This window comes from Beta vulgaris, chromosome 7 (assembly GCF_026745355.1).
Source record: "Beta vulgaris subsp. vulgaris cultivar EL10 chromosome 7, EL10.2, whole genome shotgun sequence".
NCBI classification, from domain to species: domain Eukaryota; kingdom Viridiplantae; phylum Streptophyta; class Magnoliopsida; order Caryophyllales; family Amaranthaceae; genus Beta; species Beta vulgaris.
The window spans coordinates 4442397-4463109 of record NC_079208.1 but is presented as its reverse complement, the minus strand read 5'-3'; the positions used below and the strand labels follow the sequence as shown (position 1 = coordinate 4463109).

General features: G+C 32.6%; 1 protein-coding gene across 2 annotated transcripts; it reads right to left on the bottom strand.

Annotated features, from left to right (window-relative positions):
* Positions 1–216: 216 nt before the first annotated feature.
* Positions 217–13548, bottom strand: LOC104898377 (CEN-like protein 4). Of its 2 annotated transcripts, none has more exons than XM_010685445.4 (4): positions 13306–13548; positions 12698–12759; positions 7630–7670; positions 217–675 (listed from the first exon to the last, which is right to left on the bottom strand). In XM_010685445.4, the coding sequence occupies exons 1-4, from the start codon at positions 13501–13503 to the stop codon at positions 455–457; spliced, it is 522 nt and encodes a 173-aa protein (XP_010683747.1). In that variant the 5' UTR covers positions 13504–13548; the 3' UTR covers positions 217–454. The 2 variants fall into 2 exon arrangements, with proteins under 2 accessions (XP_010683747.1, XP_057246677.1); XM_057390694.1 differs by having other exon boundaries at positions 217–669.
* Positions 13549–20713: the final 7165 nt, after the last annotated feature.

The following is a 20713-nucleotide window of genomic DNA, read 5'->3' as shown; positions in this document are numbered from 1 at the left end:
AATAAGTCTTATCTTTTTATAGGTGATCGTGTAAGTTACATAGGTATCTACCAAATGACAAATCGAGTTTATGTTAGAGAGTCAAGGTAGTTTTAATTTCTCCAAAAAGTAGTATTCGATCATATAGATCATATAAGTCAAACTCAAAAAAACATTTTCGGTTATGAAATAAATGATTAAATGAAACGTTATTTCAAAAAACTCTCAGAAGCCTTTCATTATTTCACAGATACATCATATAAACTATAACTCAAAGCACACATAATACTTTCAGATAATAATGCATATAGATGCATGCACACACTCGTCCACCCACAATGAATAACAGACTTATTAGTTAGATAAATATAATGCATGGAGAGCACACTGCTAATTAGTTATAAAAGCGTAATTAGCCATAATAATGATATGCTTGATGTATAGCTGCCTGCATATGATATGCTTGTGCAGCAAATTAACGTCTTCTAGCAGCAGTTTCTCTTTGCGCATTAAAGTAGGCAGCAGCAACAGGAAGTCCGAGATCATTTTCGGCTGCAAATTGCCGAGTGTTGAAGTAATCCCTTGATGAAGGCAGATGCAATACTGTTTGCCGACGTTTCTGCTTGAAGAGGATGTAAATAAACCTGTGGATTCCTATGTTGGGTCTTGGGATTTCATACCTTATTAACTCTGTCCCTGCATTTTTATTTGATTTGTCAAAGGAAAGACACAACTTTAATTAACAACAATGTTTATTAGTAAGGATGGGAAAAAGTGTTAAAATGAGTCATGTAGAAATCATTTAGGTTAAGAGATCCATTGGATATGTTTAAAGATAGTGAGAATATTATATTGAATAAAGAGAAAAGTAGATATAATAGTAGACACTGGATAATTTTATATCATCGTCGTCACTGGCAAATCGGCAAATTCAGGATTTTACATGTAAGTTTAGAGTCGTTAAAGAAAAAGGTTCAAAATATTTAGTGAAATATCCCAATTAAAAGACGTAAATAGGTAAAAAAAAAAAATAGTTTCAAAATTTTGAATATTTTTTTTCTTAATCTTATCAAAATCTCAAATAATTTACTAGGTAGTATTTAGTTTTTTTTTTCAACATATATATATATATATATATATATATATATATATATATATATATATAAATAATGTGTACATTTCTTTATTATATGCACCATTCTTTTCTCTAATGAGAATAATTTCTCATATATATATAGGGGTAGGATCACATGAGAATGCTCCTTACATGAGAAATGAAAATGAATCTCAACCACAAGATTGGATTAGAGTTACAACACTTGTTCATTAGAGTTATACCCCTCAAAAAAATTCAAGCCCAAAAAAAAAAATTTTTTTTCGAAATATTTTTTCTAATTTTTGTTTTTTGGAGTTACATCGCTTTTTCATTAGAGTTACATCACTTGTTCATTAGAGTTATAGCGTGTAAAATTCATTCTCATTTCTCACGTAAGTATGAATTCTCATATGAACTCACTTCTCTCTCTCTCTCTCTATATATATATATATATATATATATATACTTTCTATTTGTGCATATTAACTTTCATAGATAACAAAAGATGCATATGATTCCATTCATCATCTCCATTATTTTAAGTGTATACTTTTGTTAGAGCTTTCCCTATTTAGCAATGTTATCAGGATCGGGATCCTACTTTGGATCGTAGGGGTTGGTAGAATTGAATCGATGGGATCGGATCGTAGGATCGTAAGATCCTACAATTAGGTGAAATAGAGATAATTATACTAAAATATGGTGAGAACCTCATGTTACAAATGTACACATATTAATAATGAATTTTTTAATTAGCAAATGATGATAGTTTTTCAATACTATAAGATTGAAGTAACATGCAACCAAAATCTAATAGGAGAAATATAATATGTGAAATTACTTTATGATTTTTATACGGTAGGATCGGATCGTAGAGTCGTAGGATCGTAGAATCGTGTTAAGATCCTACCATGTGATTTTTTGTGGTTGGGCAGGATCGAAAGATCCTATAAAATTAAGATCCTACGTAGGATCGGGATCGGTGAGGTCATCCAGGATCGTAAAATCATCGTAGAATCGTAAGATCCGGATCGGGATTTTAACAACAATGCTATTTAGATATTTAACCCTATGTCATGTTATTACGTACTACCTCGATTTATTTCTTCTAATTAACATTTCTTTTTGCATCATTAACATTCTTTAATGTGACCATTGTTTGTGTTTCACGTAAAGAATAATAGTATCATATGGAATATTATATAAATTTGCATTAATATATATTTTTAATATATCAACTTTATATTTTTTTACTTATTGATAATTAATTAAATAATTGTCAAACTCATATGTTTACAAGAGTAAGAACTATAATTTTGACAAATGCCATTTTAATATTGAAAATAATAGATTTTAGAAGAGTAGAATTTATCTGTTCTTTGTCAAAATAAGTTCTTTACTCCTGTAAACATATAATTTTTCAAGAGTAAGAACTTATTCTGACAAAGAACAGACAAAATAATAGATTTTTCAAGGATTGGAGTTCAACTTATTTAGAAGAGTGGAAAATTTATTGGTTGACTGTAAAAGATACTTCTTGTGGAAAGTATCAAAGAACTAGAAAAGCAATTTTATATTTCTATCTTTTGTCCATTAAAGAGCCCTTCAACTTTCTACTTCTCGAAAAGTTGAAACTTCTAAACTTCTAATCTTATGTGCATGTTTATATTGCGGTAATACATTAGGGCACAATGAAGATAAAACCAAAAAAAAAAATTTAATTTTTTTTTGGACTTCCTTTCTGGAACCCGTGGTAAGATGAATAGTCCTTCATTTGTAACATTATAATATAAAATTCATTTCCATTACCATCGGTTATTAACGACTATCAAACGCATCATAACGAAATGATGGCTAACTATTACTCAAAATAAGGAAATTTTTTTATTAATAATTAATTTCTTTCATCTCATTCCTTCTTAAAAGAATTATCTCTTTTATTAGAAACTTCATATGTACCTCCATCTTCTTTATCTATTCTTCTATTACCTTCTTAATACATTACTTGAAATTCAAGCATGTTCTATATAGTAGTATCTATGAGACTTAGAGACTATGACGATTGTATAGAGTTTACAAGGTAAAATATCTTTTCCTTATGTGATTTTAAGTTTGATATGTTTCTTTTTTCTTTTCATTTAATATTTTCCTTACAACGTTATGTTACAAACGATCATTCGTTCCACAACAACTTCAAAGTTCACTTATAAGTTTCTTTTACTAGAAATTCAGATGTTAGCTTTACAACAACCTTAACGAGTATAATACACGAGGGGCCCAATGATGCATAGTACTTATAAAGTTGGGAGTAATTGATTAGAAATAGGATGACTGATAGAGGAATGACGCATAGTACTTATAAAGTTAGGAGTAATTGATTAGAAATAGGATGTTGATAGAAGTTAATGTAATATAGGGGGTGATAGAAGAGAATATAAAGAGAATGGATGCAAATGGAGGTGGGGCTAGAGAGTGATACGAAGATGAGATGAGATAGAGATTATGTAAAGATGAAGGATGAATAGGGGTAAGAATCAAACCTTGTCACAAGAGTGGAATTTCTTAAGAGGGTTTATAACCGTACCAAATAGGTTAACCTTGATTCCTTCTGATATATTAATAGTTGCTTATCATTTTCTTAGGATAAGTATTACTCTTATACGAGGGTAATCAATTTCCCTACCATGTTCCCTCCTTGCAATATCACTATATATTCACTATGGTTTTTTCACTATATATCCCCAACAATTTTTTTTGCATCATATACCGCTGCAAGTTTTCAATTCACCATATACACCGAGTTTTTTTAACAAATACATCACGCTACGCTTATGACTAATGAAAGTCTAACACCGTTAGTCATAATAATCCTTAGTTCTATTAGCTAACTCTAACTAACCCTAAATGACTAACTATCTTCCACTTATTTTTCTCTCCATGGCCAACCCCTTCCCTCATGCACCACCCGCCTGCATTATCTTCGGCCACATCTCCTTAAATAAAATACACCTACCACCCCACAGTCGCCTCAGTCATTATCGCCGCATTGGTGGTGCTGTCATCTGATGTGCTACTATTCTGTTGCCCAGTGTTGCTCCTAGTCTGGCGACTATTATTGTTTGATGGGCCACAAGTCGGGGTGGCTGGGGGTTTCTAAGGGGTGGGGTTTTTTTTGTAGTTTTTTGGGAGTGGGGAAAGGGAAGGGGTGATGGATGGGAGGTGTTTTTCAAAAGTGGGGTTCAGGGTTATGGGGATGATTTTCAAAGGTGGGGAAGGAGAAGAAAATGGTTTTCGAAGGTGGGGAAGGAGAATGAGCTAGTTTTCGGGGGTGGGAAATTGGAGTGGGTGTATTTGTAGGAGTGGTTCTCGACGATGAGGTTAAAGTGTGGGGGTGGTTTTCAGGGGTAGGAAAAGGGAGGGGGTGGCTGGGCGACTACGAGGGTTAAGGCTGGGGGTGGGGTTGGTCGGGCGTCAACGAAGGTTGGGACGACGGATAGGGGGTGGTTGAGCGCCAATGAGGGTCAGGGATGCGGTGGGGGTGGTTGGACGCTGACGAGGGGCAGGTGTGGCGGTGATTAAGCGTCAACGAGGGTTGGGGACTCTAGTGGGGGTTTCAAAAGGGTGGGAGAGTGGTGGAGATTTATCACCTAGGGTTAATTAAGGTTTATTTGGAACTAATTAGGAGTTAATTAGCATTTAGAGGATGGATAATTAAAGATTAGTGGGTTAATTACGTTAATTAGGAATTATGACTAATGGTTTTAGACTTTCGTTAGTCATAAGGGTATTATGATATATTTGTAGAATCTTGGGAGTATATGGTGAATTTGGAAACTTGTAAGGGTATATGGTGCAAAAAAAAATTTGTTAGGGGTACATGGTGATAAAATTGTATTCACTTCTACTATTTGTTAAATACATTTCCTTGCTTCTTAATTCAAACGAAAAATGACACGTAAATTCCAAGTTCGTAATATCTTTTCATCAATCCCGATTAAGTGCGATTTATCAATAAAAAAAATCTCTAGTTTGGGGATACCATTTCATATTAGTCCCAATTTAAAGTTGATCAATTTAGCATGTCAAAAAGGTCGTGTGCTATGTTGTAAGAGTGTGTATTAGGTATAAGATGTTACACCATAACTTATTATGTAACATGTATACTGATTTAAAATTAAACAAGAATAATAATGACATGAATCTCATGTGATTTTGTTATTTATTAAGTTTTTATCTACAAAAGAAGCGATGATTTGTGGATTATTACATTCAAGAATTTGTGATGTTGTAATAAATTTGCAATGTACATCTGGTGGATGTAAAGTAGACGAAAGAAAGAAAAGAATGATAGTTTAGATACCCCATAAAAGCAAAATATAACATTAGAAAAAGGTTTGGGATACTCATAAACCTAAGAATATTAAGAAATAAATAAAAGTTTGCATAATGTAGAAAGACAACCCAAATTTGGAATTTATGGTATCAAATCTTTTATTTAATTCTTGTTCATTATCCCTTATTACATTAACTCTAATCCAAGCATATCTTTACGACTCGTTTGGTAATAGCAATGAAAATTATATACTTCATCCGTTTCTTAATAAGTGCATAGAGAAAGTGGGGGAATACCAAGAAATGTAGAGAGAAAAAGTTGGGACCACAATAAAGTAGAGTAATTCAAGTGATGAAACAAAAAAGTTGTGGTCTCCTCTTGCTTTTTGGTGGCATATTTGTAATAATATTGAACTTTTTTTTACCATTTTGAGCTTGGTTGCACTTATTGTGATTATTTCAAATAAGGAAAATGTTGCACTTATTAAGAAATGGAGGTAGTATAATTTATAAGGAAAATACCTTACTCATATTAATACCACGGTGATAGTATTTCATCCCATAACATGTTATTTTCTTTTAAAAAAATGTCCTACTCAACACCATCTAAAGTAATAATGTAAATTACTAAAGAAAAAGACATGTTTTTGGGGATGAACTCTCTTTACATTGGTCATTGATATAGTTTTTTTTTTTTTTTTTTCAAAAGTACACTAAATTTATTACAGATCGTATTACCACTATCTATATCCACCTAATAAACAACCTATTAGAGACTAAATCTTAAGGATAGGATAAAAAGTACTAACACCTATGTGATATTGGAAAATTTAAAGGATAAAGACTTTTGTCGAAATGGGAACACATTACAAGGAGATTTTCCATTATCATTAGATCCTATATCATTAATGTATTGAATCTTATCATCGTGGTAAATGCCTAAATGGTAAGCCATTAGATTAGAGTAGTTAAGAGAGTAGAAGGAAAAAGGGTATGACAACTTTTATCATACGGCACTTGGTGTACTTTGCATATGGTAGACTAATTCTTGTTCATTGTTGTCAAGAGATTAACTCAACCAAAAATTTAAATTGATGGTTCGGTTGAAGTCCCAAGAATAGTTTAATATATACACTAACATAAGTCTTCCTCGATCATACCTAGCGTTAAATATTCCATTTCGACATGAGGGGTGAATAAGATATGAACACGTGACCTTTATGTCATTACTGCCTTCGATACCATGTTAAGGGACTAACTTAACCAAAAACTTAAATTAAAATGATGGTTGATGACGACCATAAATAGTTTTATACTTTATCAATTGCTCATTTGAAATCCTCTAAATGAGCAATATATATTTAAAAAGGTGAGTTTCAAATTAGCAAATGATCAAAATGTAATTTTGAATAAACTATATATAGATAAACCCAAATAGAGATGGCCAACATTGCTGGCCAATTCAGCCCATCCAGCCCAACCCACCTCGTGGCCCAGGTCAGCAAAAATTTCGGTCCAGCCCACCTCGAACCATGAAATTGGTGGATGGGTCACGGGCCAGATTTGAGCCCAGCCCGCTACTAAAAGCGTCCATCCCAGACCATGAAACCAGTCTAACCCGACCCATGAACCAGAACACCCCAATCCAAGTAAATATTGAACCAAATTGTGTGTATTTTAATCAAATTGTATATATTTTTAATCAGATTGCATATATTATAATTCAATCAAATTTAAAAATAATGAAACTATTCATTAATATTGATATTTGTATATATTTATAATTCATTTTAAAGATTTTATGTAACAATAATGAATAATTTCAATGACTAATAAATAATTTTGAAATTTTTTTTTTCATGCCGGCTCGTCAGCCCGGTCCAGCCAACCAAACCCACGAATCGTGAAAACCAGTAACAGACCGGTATGGGCCAAGATTTTTCAGCCTGCGGACCAGTCCTCCCAACCCATGAATTTCACGGTCCGCTCTTGTATCGTGAAATCTCAGCCCAACCTATCACGGTCTACGATCCGATCCGCCCAACCCGCATCAATGGCCATCACTAAACCCAAATAAATATATATGATGAATATACTCGAAAAGGGGGTGTTTAATTTGAGGTGGATAGATAAAAAGTTTTCCAGAACGCAATAGTGAAATTCTTTTTCTTCCAAATTAACCGACCCTAGAATCTCCAAGAAATAAATCGTATTGGACGTACCAAATGTGGAGTCCGTTGTGCCTGGTATATCTGACACAATCCTGCAACATTTAGTCATTTTATAATTGGCAGTTAGATTTCGTTGTGATACAAAAACAGAAGCATATACTTCTAGAGTCATGATAAACATCTTTTATTTATCATAATAATGAGATGGAAAATAATAATAGTCCTCAAATATTTTTTTCCACTAGAATTTAATGGAACACCTAATTCGTTGTGAACTTGAAGTTCACAAGAACTCAGAAGTTAACTCTTCCAAGAGTTCCAACTCTCTAAGTTTCTCGGGTCAGTACACAATCAAATCCAGCGAGTATGATATTATGGCCCCAAGTAATTTAGGGGGTGTGATTAAATTGAAGAAGCATCCTCAGTCCTCCCACACGGGTGGGAATTAAGGTATGTACTTAGTCGTATGGAATCTTTTGAGAACTTTGATTTATACTTTTTTTTACTAATATATTCCTAGTCTAGAAAACAAAAATATAACACCTACCACTTAAGGGAAAAGTTAGTCTAACAAATCGTAAAGTAGTCACCACTCATCATTAGAGTTCGCATGCATTATGCATAGCAGCCTGCATATAAGAGCATTCTTATCAATGAACTCAAAAAAATGGTTCATCCTTCTCTCTCCTCCACATCATTCTCACAAACCATTTACAATTTTACTCTTAACCATGAACTCAAAAATAACGGTTCATCATTATTTCTCATTCTTTTTTCCTACCCCACCACATTTTCTCTCTCTTTAAATAATTCTATGAAGTTGTATTAATTAATTAATGTAAAACGACTTTACGCTAATTAATTGTAATTAACTCTTATAATTATTAATTTATAAAAACTAATTTTTATTATATAATAAATATAGAGGAGTAATTAATTATCGTAATCTAATTAATTATTTTTTTTAAAATTAATTAATATTAGTTGACAAATACTAAAAAAGATGCATCCATTCAAAACATATTACATAAAAATCAAATGAAAAGAAGACATGGAAATTAAATGCAACATTAAAATAAAAAACAAAAATCCCATTTTTTTAGTTTCCGTTCCTACCGAACTTTGCCCATAATTATGAAATTTTTTTTCTGAAAGATTGTAAGTTAAAGCAAAATAATGTGATGAAAGAAATGATAATAGGAAAAGAAGAGAAAACTGAAATTGTGAATAAAGTATAGCAAAATTGGTGACTATTTATAGAGAAAAAAAAATTATGAATTTTGGTATTTTTTTTTTTTTCAAATTGTATTTTTTGAATTATTAACGTTACAAAAATTGTAACGTTAATATTAATAGAGGCAATAGGAAGCTGCCACATGGCGTGAGCTGAATGGGAGGCAGGAAATCTGACGCGCGTTAGAATTTCTTGCAGTACGTCAGTTTTTTTTTCTCCTTTCCTCCATTGATGGCGTGACATGTGGCAATTTCAATTTTTTTTTAAGCGCTTCTTCCCTTTCCACTTCCAGCGTGGCTTGCAAACTTGTTTCATGAACCAATTCGGATTTCTGAATGGTTGAGTATTGATTCATGTGTGAACCTTTTTTTTCATCATTAAGAAAAAAATTAATGGTTCATCCTCATTAACCTTTTTTTTTTTCATCATTAAGAGTGCTCTAAGACTGCTAGTTATTTATAAATGTAGCATATTGTTTAATATTTTGATTAATTTCCTAATTTATAAGTTTACATAAGTTCAAAAATTCCTTATGTAAAGATCTTACTAATTGTATATCTTGTAGTGTTTGTAGCATTCCTTTAACCATTAGTATCTGAAATTATGTAGTTCCATAAATTATGAGAAATTCATCAATATCTAAAAATATACATTGATACAAATATAACAAAACCTCACATGATAATGTATTTCTTTTTAATCTACTCATTGTTTTTTTTTTTTGGCAGCATGCCATCAACTTTTTGATATTTTAACCTATTTGTTAGTTTCTCTCTCTCACTTTTCAATTTCTCTGTTCACTTTTTCAATTTCCCTCTCATACTTTGTACTTTCTCTTTGATTTTCCTTCAAAGTGAAGTGAGTAAAACAAATTAAACAAAATAGAAAAAGTATATACCACATAATCAAGGAAAACATGAAAAAAAAGGATCACCCCATGAGTCTTGTAGTTACTTTTACAGCGAATTTAGTAGAAATGGGTCCCATGTGTATGGAGAATTGAAGGATAACAAAACTTTTTTTAAAAAAAAAATAAGTAATAAAGCAAAAATGAGTAGCACGTACAAAAACGAATGTTCGTATGTATAAGCTGAGTAGAACTTATGAAAAAGGAGGGAGTAATTATGTAAAAATCATTGTAGTTATTGTTTCTTGGTTGTTGATTATTATTATTATTATTATTATTATTATTATTATTATTGTTATTATTATTATTATTATTATTATTATTATTATTATTTTTATTATTGAGGCTATATATTTAAGCAAAGCTCGGTTGATAATATAGTTAGTTTTAAGGTTTTGCTTTTACAATTTACAAAGTCATAGGATTTGGGTATATAATGAAAGTGAATTACATTAAATATTTGAAAAATGTTAATAAAAAAATCAAAAATACCTTTGTATGATTTCTATATATATTTATGTTTTGTGGTTTTCCATAAAATCAACAAAGTGAAAACAAATAGTGTGAAACGAACATGAACTAGCTAGTCAAGTAATTGTCAATACTTTGATTACAAAATTTGTTTATATTCTACATGTGTGCTTTAATTTGCAATTTTGTTTAGTGTAAATATCGTATTGATCATTTCTATGAATTGATGAAATACTTATAGTTCTCTATAAAAGGCTGTAATTTCTCGGTGTATTTATAGAAGACTAGTCAGAACTAGAATGCACAATGGTAAATATAAAAGGTGTATGGGTAGTATCACCAAGTCTACTGTCGGACACTTCTTGGAGTCCGGCCGAAACCTTTCAGGACGTGAACTCATTAGAATGGACCAAACCATCCCCGATAAAGGACCGAGATACCGCTCGCGACCACTGAAAAGGACAAAATAAAAGAATCTTCCCTCCAGTCATACTCACCTCAGTCGTACACGCGTCAAAGGATTACGCATCCTGTTAGATAAATAGTACTCCTATAAATAGCGAAATGGTACTATTCTGCAGGTACATTCTCTCACATACTAAAAATAGCTTATCTCTCTCTCTCTAAATCCTTCGGGGATACTTACTGACTTGAGCGTCGGAGGGAATTTCCTCGCATCTCCTGAGAATAGCTCACGTTTGTTCTCTTGCAGTTCACCAGTCTCAAGCAACCCCTAATCACTGACAGACTTCTCAAAAGTTCGCCACCGTTTCAACACTAAAACAAAAGGGATTTGATTATTTATTTTGAAAACCACCTCTACAAGAATTTAGTTACTAAGCTACCTGATATCTTAAACAATTGTTAGTATCTTACTGAGAAATCATATATAAGTTGTTGAGATGATGAATTAAGTTAATAGGGATTGAAAAGTAGTTTATGTTCTTTGTTCCTTTAAAAATGAATTTCTCATATTTTATGACATACAACCCCCCCCCCCCCCACTCTTTTTACAAGTACGGAACATATAAAGTGTGAGATCTGATTCTTTAGGCAAAAAAAATACATTAACGATGAAAGTGCAGATGTAATTTCAATTTTATTGGATTTAATAGAAGGGAGTCCCGCATAAGCAACTTTACAAAATTTTAGTTGAAGTTTGTGTAGAACCTTGAATATTATTGTTTTAGGAACTACTACATAACAATACTGTAGTATTTTTTGGGGTGGCCTAAAAAATTGTAAAATCGTTAAGATAGATGATGCCTGGAGGTATTATTATTTTACTCTTTTCAAAAACTAAATGAGCCTCGAGCAACTCACTCAAAGTTTTTCTTCATACTCATATCATTTTTTATAGTACATGATGGATAAAAATGGGTAATTCATCCTCCTCATCAATCATCATGTTATACTCCACATTGTTACATGATATGAGTTACTTTTCATTGGAGAAGAGGATATAGAATAGTAGAATACCAACATGATATGCTCTATGAGATATTCTTTTTTGTTGTTAATTGATTTTGAATATGAACCTCATTTAGATATGTAAATAATATAATGGTTCAAACTTTCCCCTACATTATTTGTTGGTAGTTTAATTAGGCCTATTTTAATAGTCGAAATTTTAGATGAATAATCAAATATTTGAATCATAGAACAAAATAATCTCAATTATCTTTCGTTTTAATAAATTTAAATTAGTTTAGGTTAATTCAGAGAAGTTGTTAGCACCTAAATTATAAAATGGATAACAATATAAGTTTAAATAGGTTCAAATAAGTTTTATTTATATAAATTCAGGAGAATTTAAATGTTGAAAACACACCCTCATAGTTCAAATAACCCAATGCACTTATCTTCATGATGCCCCAATCATCATGTATAGTATAAAGAAGAACTTTTACACCAACTCATTAATGGCACAACTATACCAAGGATGTCTTGGCCTAGTGGTTAAGATTGAGGTACTGTGAACGATAGGTCACAGGTTCGAATCCCCCATCCCCTTCTTTGTACTTTGTACCGCCTTCGTGGCTCATATGGATAAAAAAAAAATTAATGGCACAACTATAATTAATGATAATTAACAAATTAAAGTAACTTAAAAGGAGAAACAATTGTGTTCATAATTCTAAACAACTCTTCTTATTTACTCATACTATTTAGAAAAGGTGACAAAAAGATTTGAAAATAGAAACATTCCACCACAATTTTCAATAAAAAAAATGTTTATTTTTCTTCTTTTTTTGTCACAAAACTTAATGGCTAAAAGATCAACTTGCTAACTTAATGTACAATTATAACATACAAAGAGAAAATAATAATAAATGAATTAAAGAAAACTAAACTCAAAAAAAGCATAAGAATTTCAGACCTCAAGAGATCAGATCAAGTCCTAAAAAATTATAGGTTATATATTATTCTGATTAAAATCATAACCAAATTATGAAGCAAAAAAAGCTCTTAATTCTCACACATATCTTGGACACAAAGATGCATACCAGTGAAGGTGCTCTCTCAAATAAGGATCACTTGGTCCAGGTACATCTGGGTCTGTTAACACCTGCAAACAAATATAAATTTAGCATCAACTTAGCATGATCATCTAACAGCATTTGTAAAAACAAAACAAAGATGGATGAAAAATTCGGATCTTTTAAAAAGAACTTATTCTCTAGTTTATAATTTCTCAAGGAGAACTTGAAAGTTCAGTACTATAGTTACTATATGTGGTCGGATATACTGCATGATAGCAGATAATAAAAGGGTTTTGCTAGCTCCAGCGTCCTAATTCGAAGATATCTATGTAGTACGAAAACCTAAACAGTTACTTCATCCGTTCTGAAATAAGTGAAAAACTCCTCTTTCATGTGCGTGTGAGATCATATTTGAGAGAAGTGTTTCCCTTATTTTGAGTATTAAAATGGGGAAACATTTGGTCCCAACTCATGAGGAACGAAAACGTTTCAAAAACGAAAAAACCTCAAGTACTATATGTCTTCGTGGCTCATATAGATAGAACTGGCGGAAAAGAAATGGAGAGGATATATAATATATAATGTCGTTTTTTCTTTTCTTTGTGAAAGCATTGTTATATATATAAACCTACCAAGGTGAAGAAAGTACGCATATCTGCACCATTGATCTGGACCCGAGGCTTGGAGGTGACTGCAGAAGGTAGAAGCTCAGAGCCATTGAAAACTTGCTTAGAATTATAGTTAATACACATGTGTACGGATGGGTTGAAAGGATCAATCACATCTCCTATCACTCCTCCTACTATTAGAGGTTCTATTATCCTTGCCATCTTCCTCTCTTGCTATTATAGATTCTATGGTATAAAAAAAATAAGTGTTTTGTATAGTGCAAGCAAGGAAGTTGATAAAATAGCCGTATATTTATACTATTTTAAGATACCCAAAAACACAAAAAAAATCTATATTGGGTAGAAGCACTTTAGTTTCATATAAAAAACTTACATGGATCCGTTGTATATTATGATATTAACTTCATGTAGTGAGTTTTATAGAGATATAGTAAATTATATAAAATGTAGTGTATTTTATTAACGGAAAACATATAGTAAAATAATATGTAATATAGTGGATGATTTAATTTTAATGTCTTAACATACAGGAAGGTGTAGGTTGTGTAGTATATATCATCACGCACACTTGCTTTAACATATACTTCATCCGTTTCAACATAATTGCATCGTTTGTTTTTTCACGTTTGTTAAGACCTTTTTTGAACGTTAATATCTCTAATTGCGTATAAGTAAAAAATTATAAAAAGTATAGTTGATATTTAAAATACTCGTATCGAGACGAATTTAGCAAGATCCCACTTGACTATGTTTTTTCTTATATAATGGTGAGGTAAGGCTTGTCAAAGTTGGTTCATGAATAGTGACCAAATGCCAAATGATGCAGCTATTTTGAAACGAAGGAAGTAGAAGATATAGTTCCTACATGATATAGTGAATGTCTGAATTATATAGTGATCAGTTTTTGCATGATTTAGTGAATGTCTGAATGATATAGTGGATTTATCAACAATGATGTAGTTTCTGCATGGTATAGTATGTTTCTTCGTAATATAGTGGGTTTTCGAATGATATAGAGGATTATTTATAAATGATGTAGTTTTTGCATGATTTAATAATATGTTTCTGAATGATATAGTGGATTGCTCTGAAATTCTATGTGAATCGGGTCCATACAAGTCAGATTGTGTTTCATCCCCCCCCCACCCGCTCGATATACTTTCCTTTTTTTTTTTCCGAAAACTATAAAATTTGACCATAAATTCTCATCAGTATATGATACGTTTAAAGTTTACATATAATATGATTAGTGGTAGTCACATGTGATCTTATTAGTCAATGATTTACATTAAAAGTACCAACTGTTTATAACTTTTAGTTATACATAAATGAATATATCAACGCTTAAAGGTATGTCTTGGAGGATGTATTAAAAGCATATGAAAAATCTACTAAAGGAAGGAGGGAGTATATATTTAAGAAAAATGGAAATTCCTTTACATGTTAACTTTTTTTTAAAAAAAAGAGAAATTTCATTAATTGAAGGCCAAACAACATCTACAATAAATATTAAAGAAAAACAAGATACAATTAAACAAGGTTAAATCATATACCTCTTCGAAGAAACTACAATAAACCAGATCGAGCAATACAACGCAACCCTCTTATATTTGCTGAATCAAGCAGCTATCGATGAGGAAGTCTGTCATTCTGACATAGTTTCGGAAGAGCATTATTCTTGATTGAGCCATGTTAACCGCATCCAAAATTCCAATACCTTCATGTTGAGTCTCGAACTTCAACTAATTAGAACAATTTCTAATACCTAACACACTCACAACTTTCATAGGGGAGAAGGAGATCTCCACAACAGAGACTAAAAATTTCATATCAGGGTTTGATGAAATCTCATAGAGAGATACTAATTTATTCAACAAAACAATAAAAGAACTACATAATGAAAATAAAAGGGAAAAAAGGACTTACCATGGATGAAATCATCCATGACAATCCCTAACTGATGAAGAAATGGTAAGGGAGGCTAGGGTTTTAGAGAGAAAAAAGAGAGAAAGGGAAGGGGGAGGTTTAGTTAATTGAAAGTAATTTACAATCAAGTAAACTAATTTGCATACTTAGCCTAAAATTGGGTTGCTTTTTACTCTTCAATTTAACAATTTTTTTTGACTTATACATAATACACGGTATTAGAATTTGAAATTTTTGATAATTAAATTTGTTAAGGAAAAAACAGCTGGTTAGCTAAAGAATAATGCAATAATCTTATTTTTCAATTTCTTATATCTTTTTATAAATCTATCTATATATATATATATATATATATATATATATATATATATATATATATATATATATAATATATATATATATATATATAAGAAGTTTTCGGGTATATTGTGTTTTAAGTTATTGATTAAAAAAGTTGATAAGTGGATTTTTTTTAATAAGTTATGAGCATGAGTTCTATATCTTCTGTTACTTTGCTAATATTAATTGTCATTAGAGTGGTGCTAAATGTTCTAAATTATTGAATATGAGTTTGTGGGTTCAATATTAGTTCTTTTCATGAGGATCGAACATATTTACTTGTGTATATAATGACATGGTTGTTGAGCCACTATGGGTTTTGATGCTGACAAACTAAAGTAATAACTAACAAAGTTTATAAGTTTTATGTGTGCAAGGTTCAGTGATTAATAATGGTGCTTTATAAAGATAATAAGTGAAGTTCCTGAGTTGGAACTCCAAGAGAAGAACGAAGTTTCTAAGCGATGATTCATGATTACAGTTCTTGTTCAACAGTTCCTCGAGGAACTGTCTGCTATTCCTGAGCTGGACGCAATCTTGTTTTACAATCCCTTCTAGGAACTATTTGTTGTTCCTTTCCAGATGCATTTGGTTTCACAGTTCCTCAGGAACTACGTGTTGTTCCTTAACGGATGCATTCGTGTTTTATAGTTCCTTCAAGGAACTGTCTGCTATGTTCCTTTCCAGATGCATTTGATTTCACAGTTCCTTAGGAACTACCTGCTGATGCATTCGTGTTTACAGTTCCTTAAAGGAACTGTCTGCTGTTCCCAAGATGGGACATATGGTCTTCAGAGTTAAAGTTTTAAAGGGATGACATGAAGTCTAAGTTCAAGAGTATGTACTTAGGATTTATATAAGTACTTTCGTTGCTTAATACTAAGGAACTACATGAAATTTAATTAATGCAACAATGGTTTTGAAAAGTATTTAACTGAGAGTTTTTAGGAAATACTGTTAATAAATAAAATAGTTTTTATTTTAAATAAAGATCCTTTCTTTGTTACTGGATAAATTAAAATGGATTTCCTAAATAAATTCCTTATTTCTCTCAACTGTTTAAAACCACGTACTGTTAGTGGATTGTCCATTACTTTGCTTGTTCCTCAAGAAGTGTGAACGTGGGAAAATACTTCTACGTGGGTTACTGCTTCACCCTTAGTGGAGAAATAAGTGGAATTGACATGAGAAGACTTCACTATAAAAAGAAAAGTCTCCCTCATTGCAATCTACCAACTAAAAACATATTTCTATTGCTAAATCCACTAGTAGAGAAATGTCGATTTGCGTCGGACCTGAGACGCCTATTTGCGTCGGACCTGGGTCCGACGACACAGATCTCGACGCAAATGACCTAAAATTGATCTGCGTCGTATGCGAAAACGACGCAGATCTTTTACCTATTTGCGTCGCACGTAATATACGGTGCGATGCAGAATAGGAATTTACGTCGCACATAGCACTAGGTGCGACGCAAATCAAGAATGTGCGACAAATCAGGCCAAAGTAACGCACAAATTCCCTAATGCCCAGCAGTCAGTAATTTGCGTCGCATGTGGGAATAGGTGCGACGCAAATTACTGAATTTGCTTTTTTTTTTTTTAATTTTCAGCTTTTTTTTTCTTTCAAAACTCACATATTGTATATTTTCATTCACCATTCTGGGTAAATCAAGACAAGATTCCAAAACAAATAATATTCCCACAATATGACTTAAAATCGCAATATTTTTGCATTGATATGTAAATATTATATACAAACAAATCTTTGCATTAATATGTAAATATTAGATACAAATAAATGTAAAAAAATATATACAATATATACAAAACAAATTACATTGTAAATATGTAAAAAAAAATGAAAAACTAAAACTGAATCTAATAAAATAAGATGGTAATGGCGACTTCGATGTGTTTGAAGGGACAACTTCGAGAACAAATTCCAGATCTGAAAATAAAACATAAAAATGGCAAAAAATAAACAAAAAAATTAGATACAAAAAATAAAAATAAAAACGAAATGATTAAAATTTTATTTTTCATCTGCATGAAGTTTTTATTTTTCAGATCTGAAAATAAAAAACAAATTTTCAGATCTGAAAACTAAAGTAGAAAATCAAATATTCGCGTTGAATCATACCTGGGAAACAAGGCGTTGAATTTTCGTCTTCCTTTGATTCGTTCGTTCGCGTTGAATCATACCTGGGAAATGATTCGTTCGTTCGTTCGCAAAGGGAGAGAATTTGAGAGTTAACCTCCAGCGAGAATTTGAGAGACTTGCAATTGATTCGTTCGTTCGTTCGCTGCTCTTCGTTGGTGTCGTTCGTCTGAAAGTCGCCGGAAGAATTTAGGGAGGGTTGAGAAGTCGTTCGTTAGAAGAATTTGAGAAGTCGTTCGTTGAAGCAGCGCATGGAAGTAAGGGAGGGTTGAGGGAGGGAATTTTGGTTGGAGAATTTGAGAGGAGTGAAGCAGCGCATATAGTGAGAGGGAGAGTTTGAGAGGACTATAGTGAAGCGGCGCATAGAGGAGTGAGAAATTGAGAGAGAGAATTTAGGTTAAGGGATATGTTAAGGGGCAAGGTGGGCTAGATATGGTTGGGCCGCAAATCTGCGTCGGATGGGCCATGATGTCCGACGCAATTTGGTCTTTTGCAACGCACTCAAATACGATGCGACGTAGATAGTGAAATTCATTTGCGTCGTATGGGCCACGTGGTCCGACGCACATTGAGCTTTTACAACGCACTTTTGGTCGATGCGACGCATATAGCTTAGATGTGCGTCGCAAATAGGGTTTCTGCGTCATTTCCGTTTTAGTGCGACGCACATCAGGGGACGCAAATCGTCATTTTTCTACTAGTGATCTTAGGTGTTCTTTGAAAAAGGTATGTTGCATTATTAAGTGAGTTCCTAAGTTGCTTAAGTATTTGAGTTCAACGTAATACTAGTGTTTTCAAAAAATTTGAGTTGTATTTTGGGGATCAAGGGTTGAGTGACTCTTGTAACCACTTAGAGTTAAGTCAGTGAGTAGAGGCTTCGGAGTAGAAGCAAGAGAGAGGAAAGTTCCAGTAATCAGAGGAGATTACTGTGGGAACTTGAGTTCGAGAGGAACTCGAGTTGTAGAGTGTTATTGTAATAGAGTCATTGCAATAATAAAGTTTTTGAGGTTTTCACTTCTTGATTAATGTCAAGAAGTTTCCTCAATTTTAGATTTCTCTGCCTCTCATATATATCATTGTTCCTTTATAGTTTTATAATTCCGCAAGAAACTTTGCCAAAAGTTACAAAGTACAATTCACCCGCCTCTTGTACGTTTTCCATAGAAGTATCAATTGGTATCAGAGCCGGAGCTCACGAAAAACAGGCAACCCTGTTGAGTAAAGTTCCTGAAGAAGATGGATACGTACGAGAAACTCGAAGAAGGTTACTCCACGCAAAGGCCACCAATATTCAACGAAAAATTCTATACGTATTGGAAAAATCATATGGAAATTTTTATCAAGGCAGAGAACTACCAAGTCTGGAGGGTTATCGAAGTTGGTGACTTCGAGGTAACAACAATTAATGCCGAAAACGAGGTAGTTCCTAAACCAATGATTGAATTTTCAAAAGAAGATTTTGAAAAATATGAAATCAATGTCATGGCTGTCAAATTATTGCATTGTGGTATTGGGACTCATGAGTATAATAGGGTCATGGGGTGTAAGAGCGCAAAGCAAATTTGTGATCTCCTTCAAGTTTCCCATGAAGGAACTAATTAGGTTAAGCGTTCTAAAATCCATCTTTTAATGTCAAAATATGAACGTTTTGAAATGCAACCAAAAGAAATGATTCAAGATATGTTTACACGATTTACTGGCATCACTAATGAATTAGTTTCTCTGGGAAGAATTATTTTCACTGATGAACAGGTTAGAAAAATCCTAAGGAGCATGCCTCAAGATGATCGTTGGAGAACAAAGGTCACTGCTTTGTTCGAAACGAAGGACTTTACCAAGCTCAGTATTGAACAATTGGCAGGATCTTTGATTACCCACGAATTGCATCTAGGAACTGTTGTCCCTGAGAGTTCCAGGAACCAAGGATTAGCTCTTAAGGCAGAGGAACTTGGTGAGTCAGAACCTGATGAAGAAGCTGCCATGCTTGCAGAAAGATGAAAAAGTTGTACAGGAACTACAAGCAATATGGAAACCATGAAGGAAGGAACTCGGGTAGAAAATCAGCTAGTTCTAAAACTATTTAGGAAGGCCATTAAGAGATTTGCAAAAGGAGGGGGTGAAGAAGTGATGACTTGGCTTGCAGACTTGTTAAGTTAAAGTAGATGGACAAAGCACAAGTTTAACCCTACTATTTGTTGTGACTCAAACACATCCAACTTTTTTGGAAGTTCCAACTCCACTTTGGGAGTGGATAGTTGTAAACATGTGCTTACTTTATTAGAAGGTGTATATTTAACATTGGTTCCTTCATTTTTTGCTTAGATTACATGGTTTTAAGTTATGTATTTTGATTTGTTTTTCAGGTGTAAGGAGGGTATGTATGGTGAAATAACCACAAGAAAATACAATGCCATGAAATGGAATGATGAAGACATATATCCTATGATAGTGAAGCTTAATAGGGACATAGGTCAAGATTTAAGGACATGTGTTGTCTATATGTTTGGTCCAGGTGAATTTGAAGTACATAAGGGAAAATCTTAGTTTCCAATGAGCATTAACAGAAGAAAATGTGCTTGTGGATATTGCTAGTTGAGTGGAGTACCATGTAGGCATGCCATCAGGGCAATGTTGCAATACTTCCTCTTGTTACAAAGAAAGGTCTTAGTAGACCAAACATAAATATGAGGAGAGAAGAAGGAGAAGACAGACTAGACAAGAGATGTACGACTCTGAAGTGCAAGAATTGTGGTTGTTTTGGCCATAATTCTAGGACTTGTAAGGGAGGCTTGATTGGGAAAGAATTAATAGCTGGAGACAATATTGTGATTAGGAATCCAAGGAATAGAGATCAGTCGAAGAAGAATGGCACTTCAAACTCACAATCACATCATCTCAGTCAATCTCAATCACAAGTGCTAAATCAATCTCAATCCATAACAACACTAGTATGGAGTGCAATGTTGTTTTAACTTGTGTATTTTGA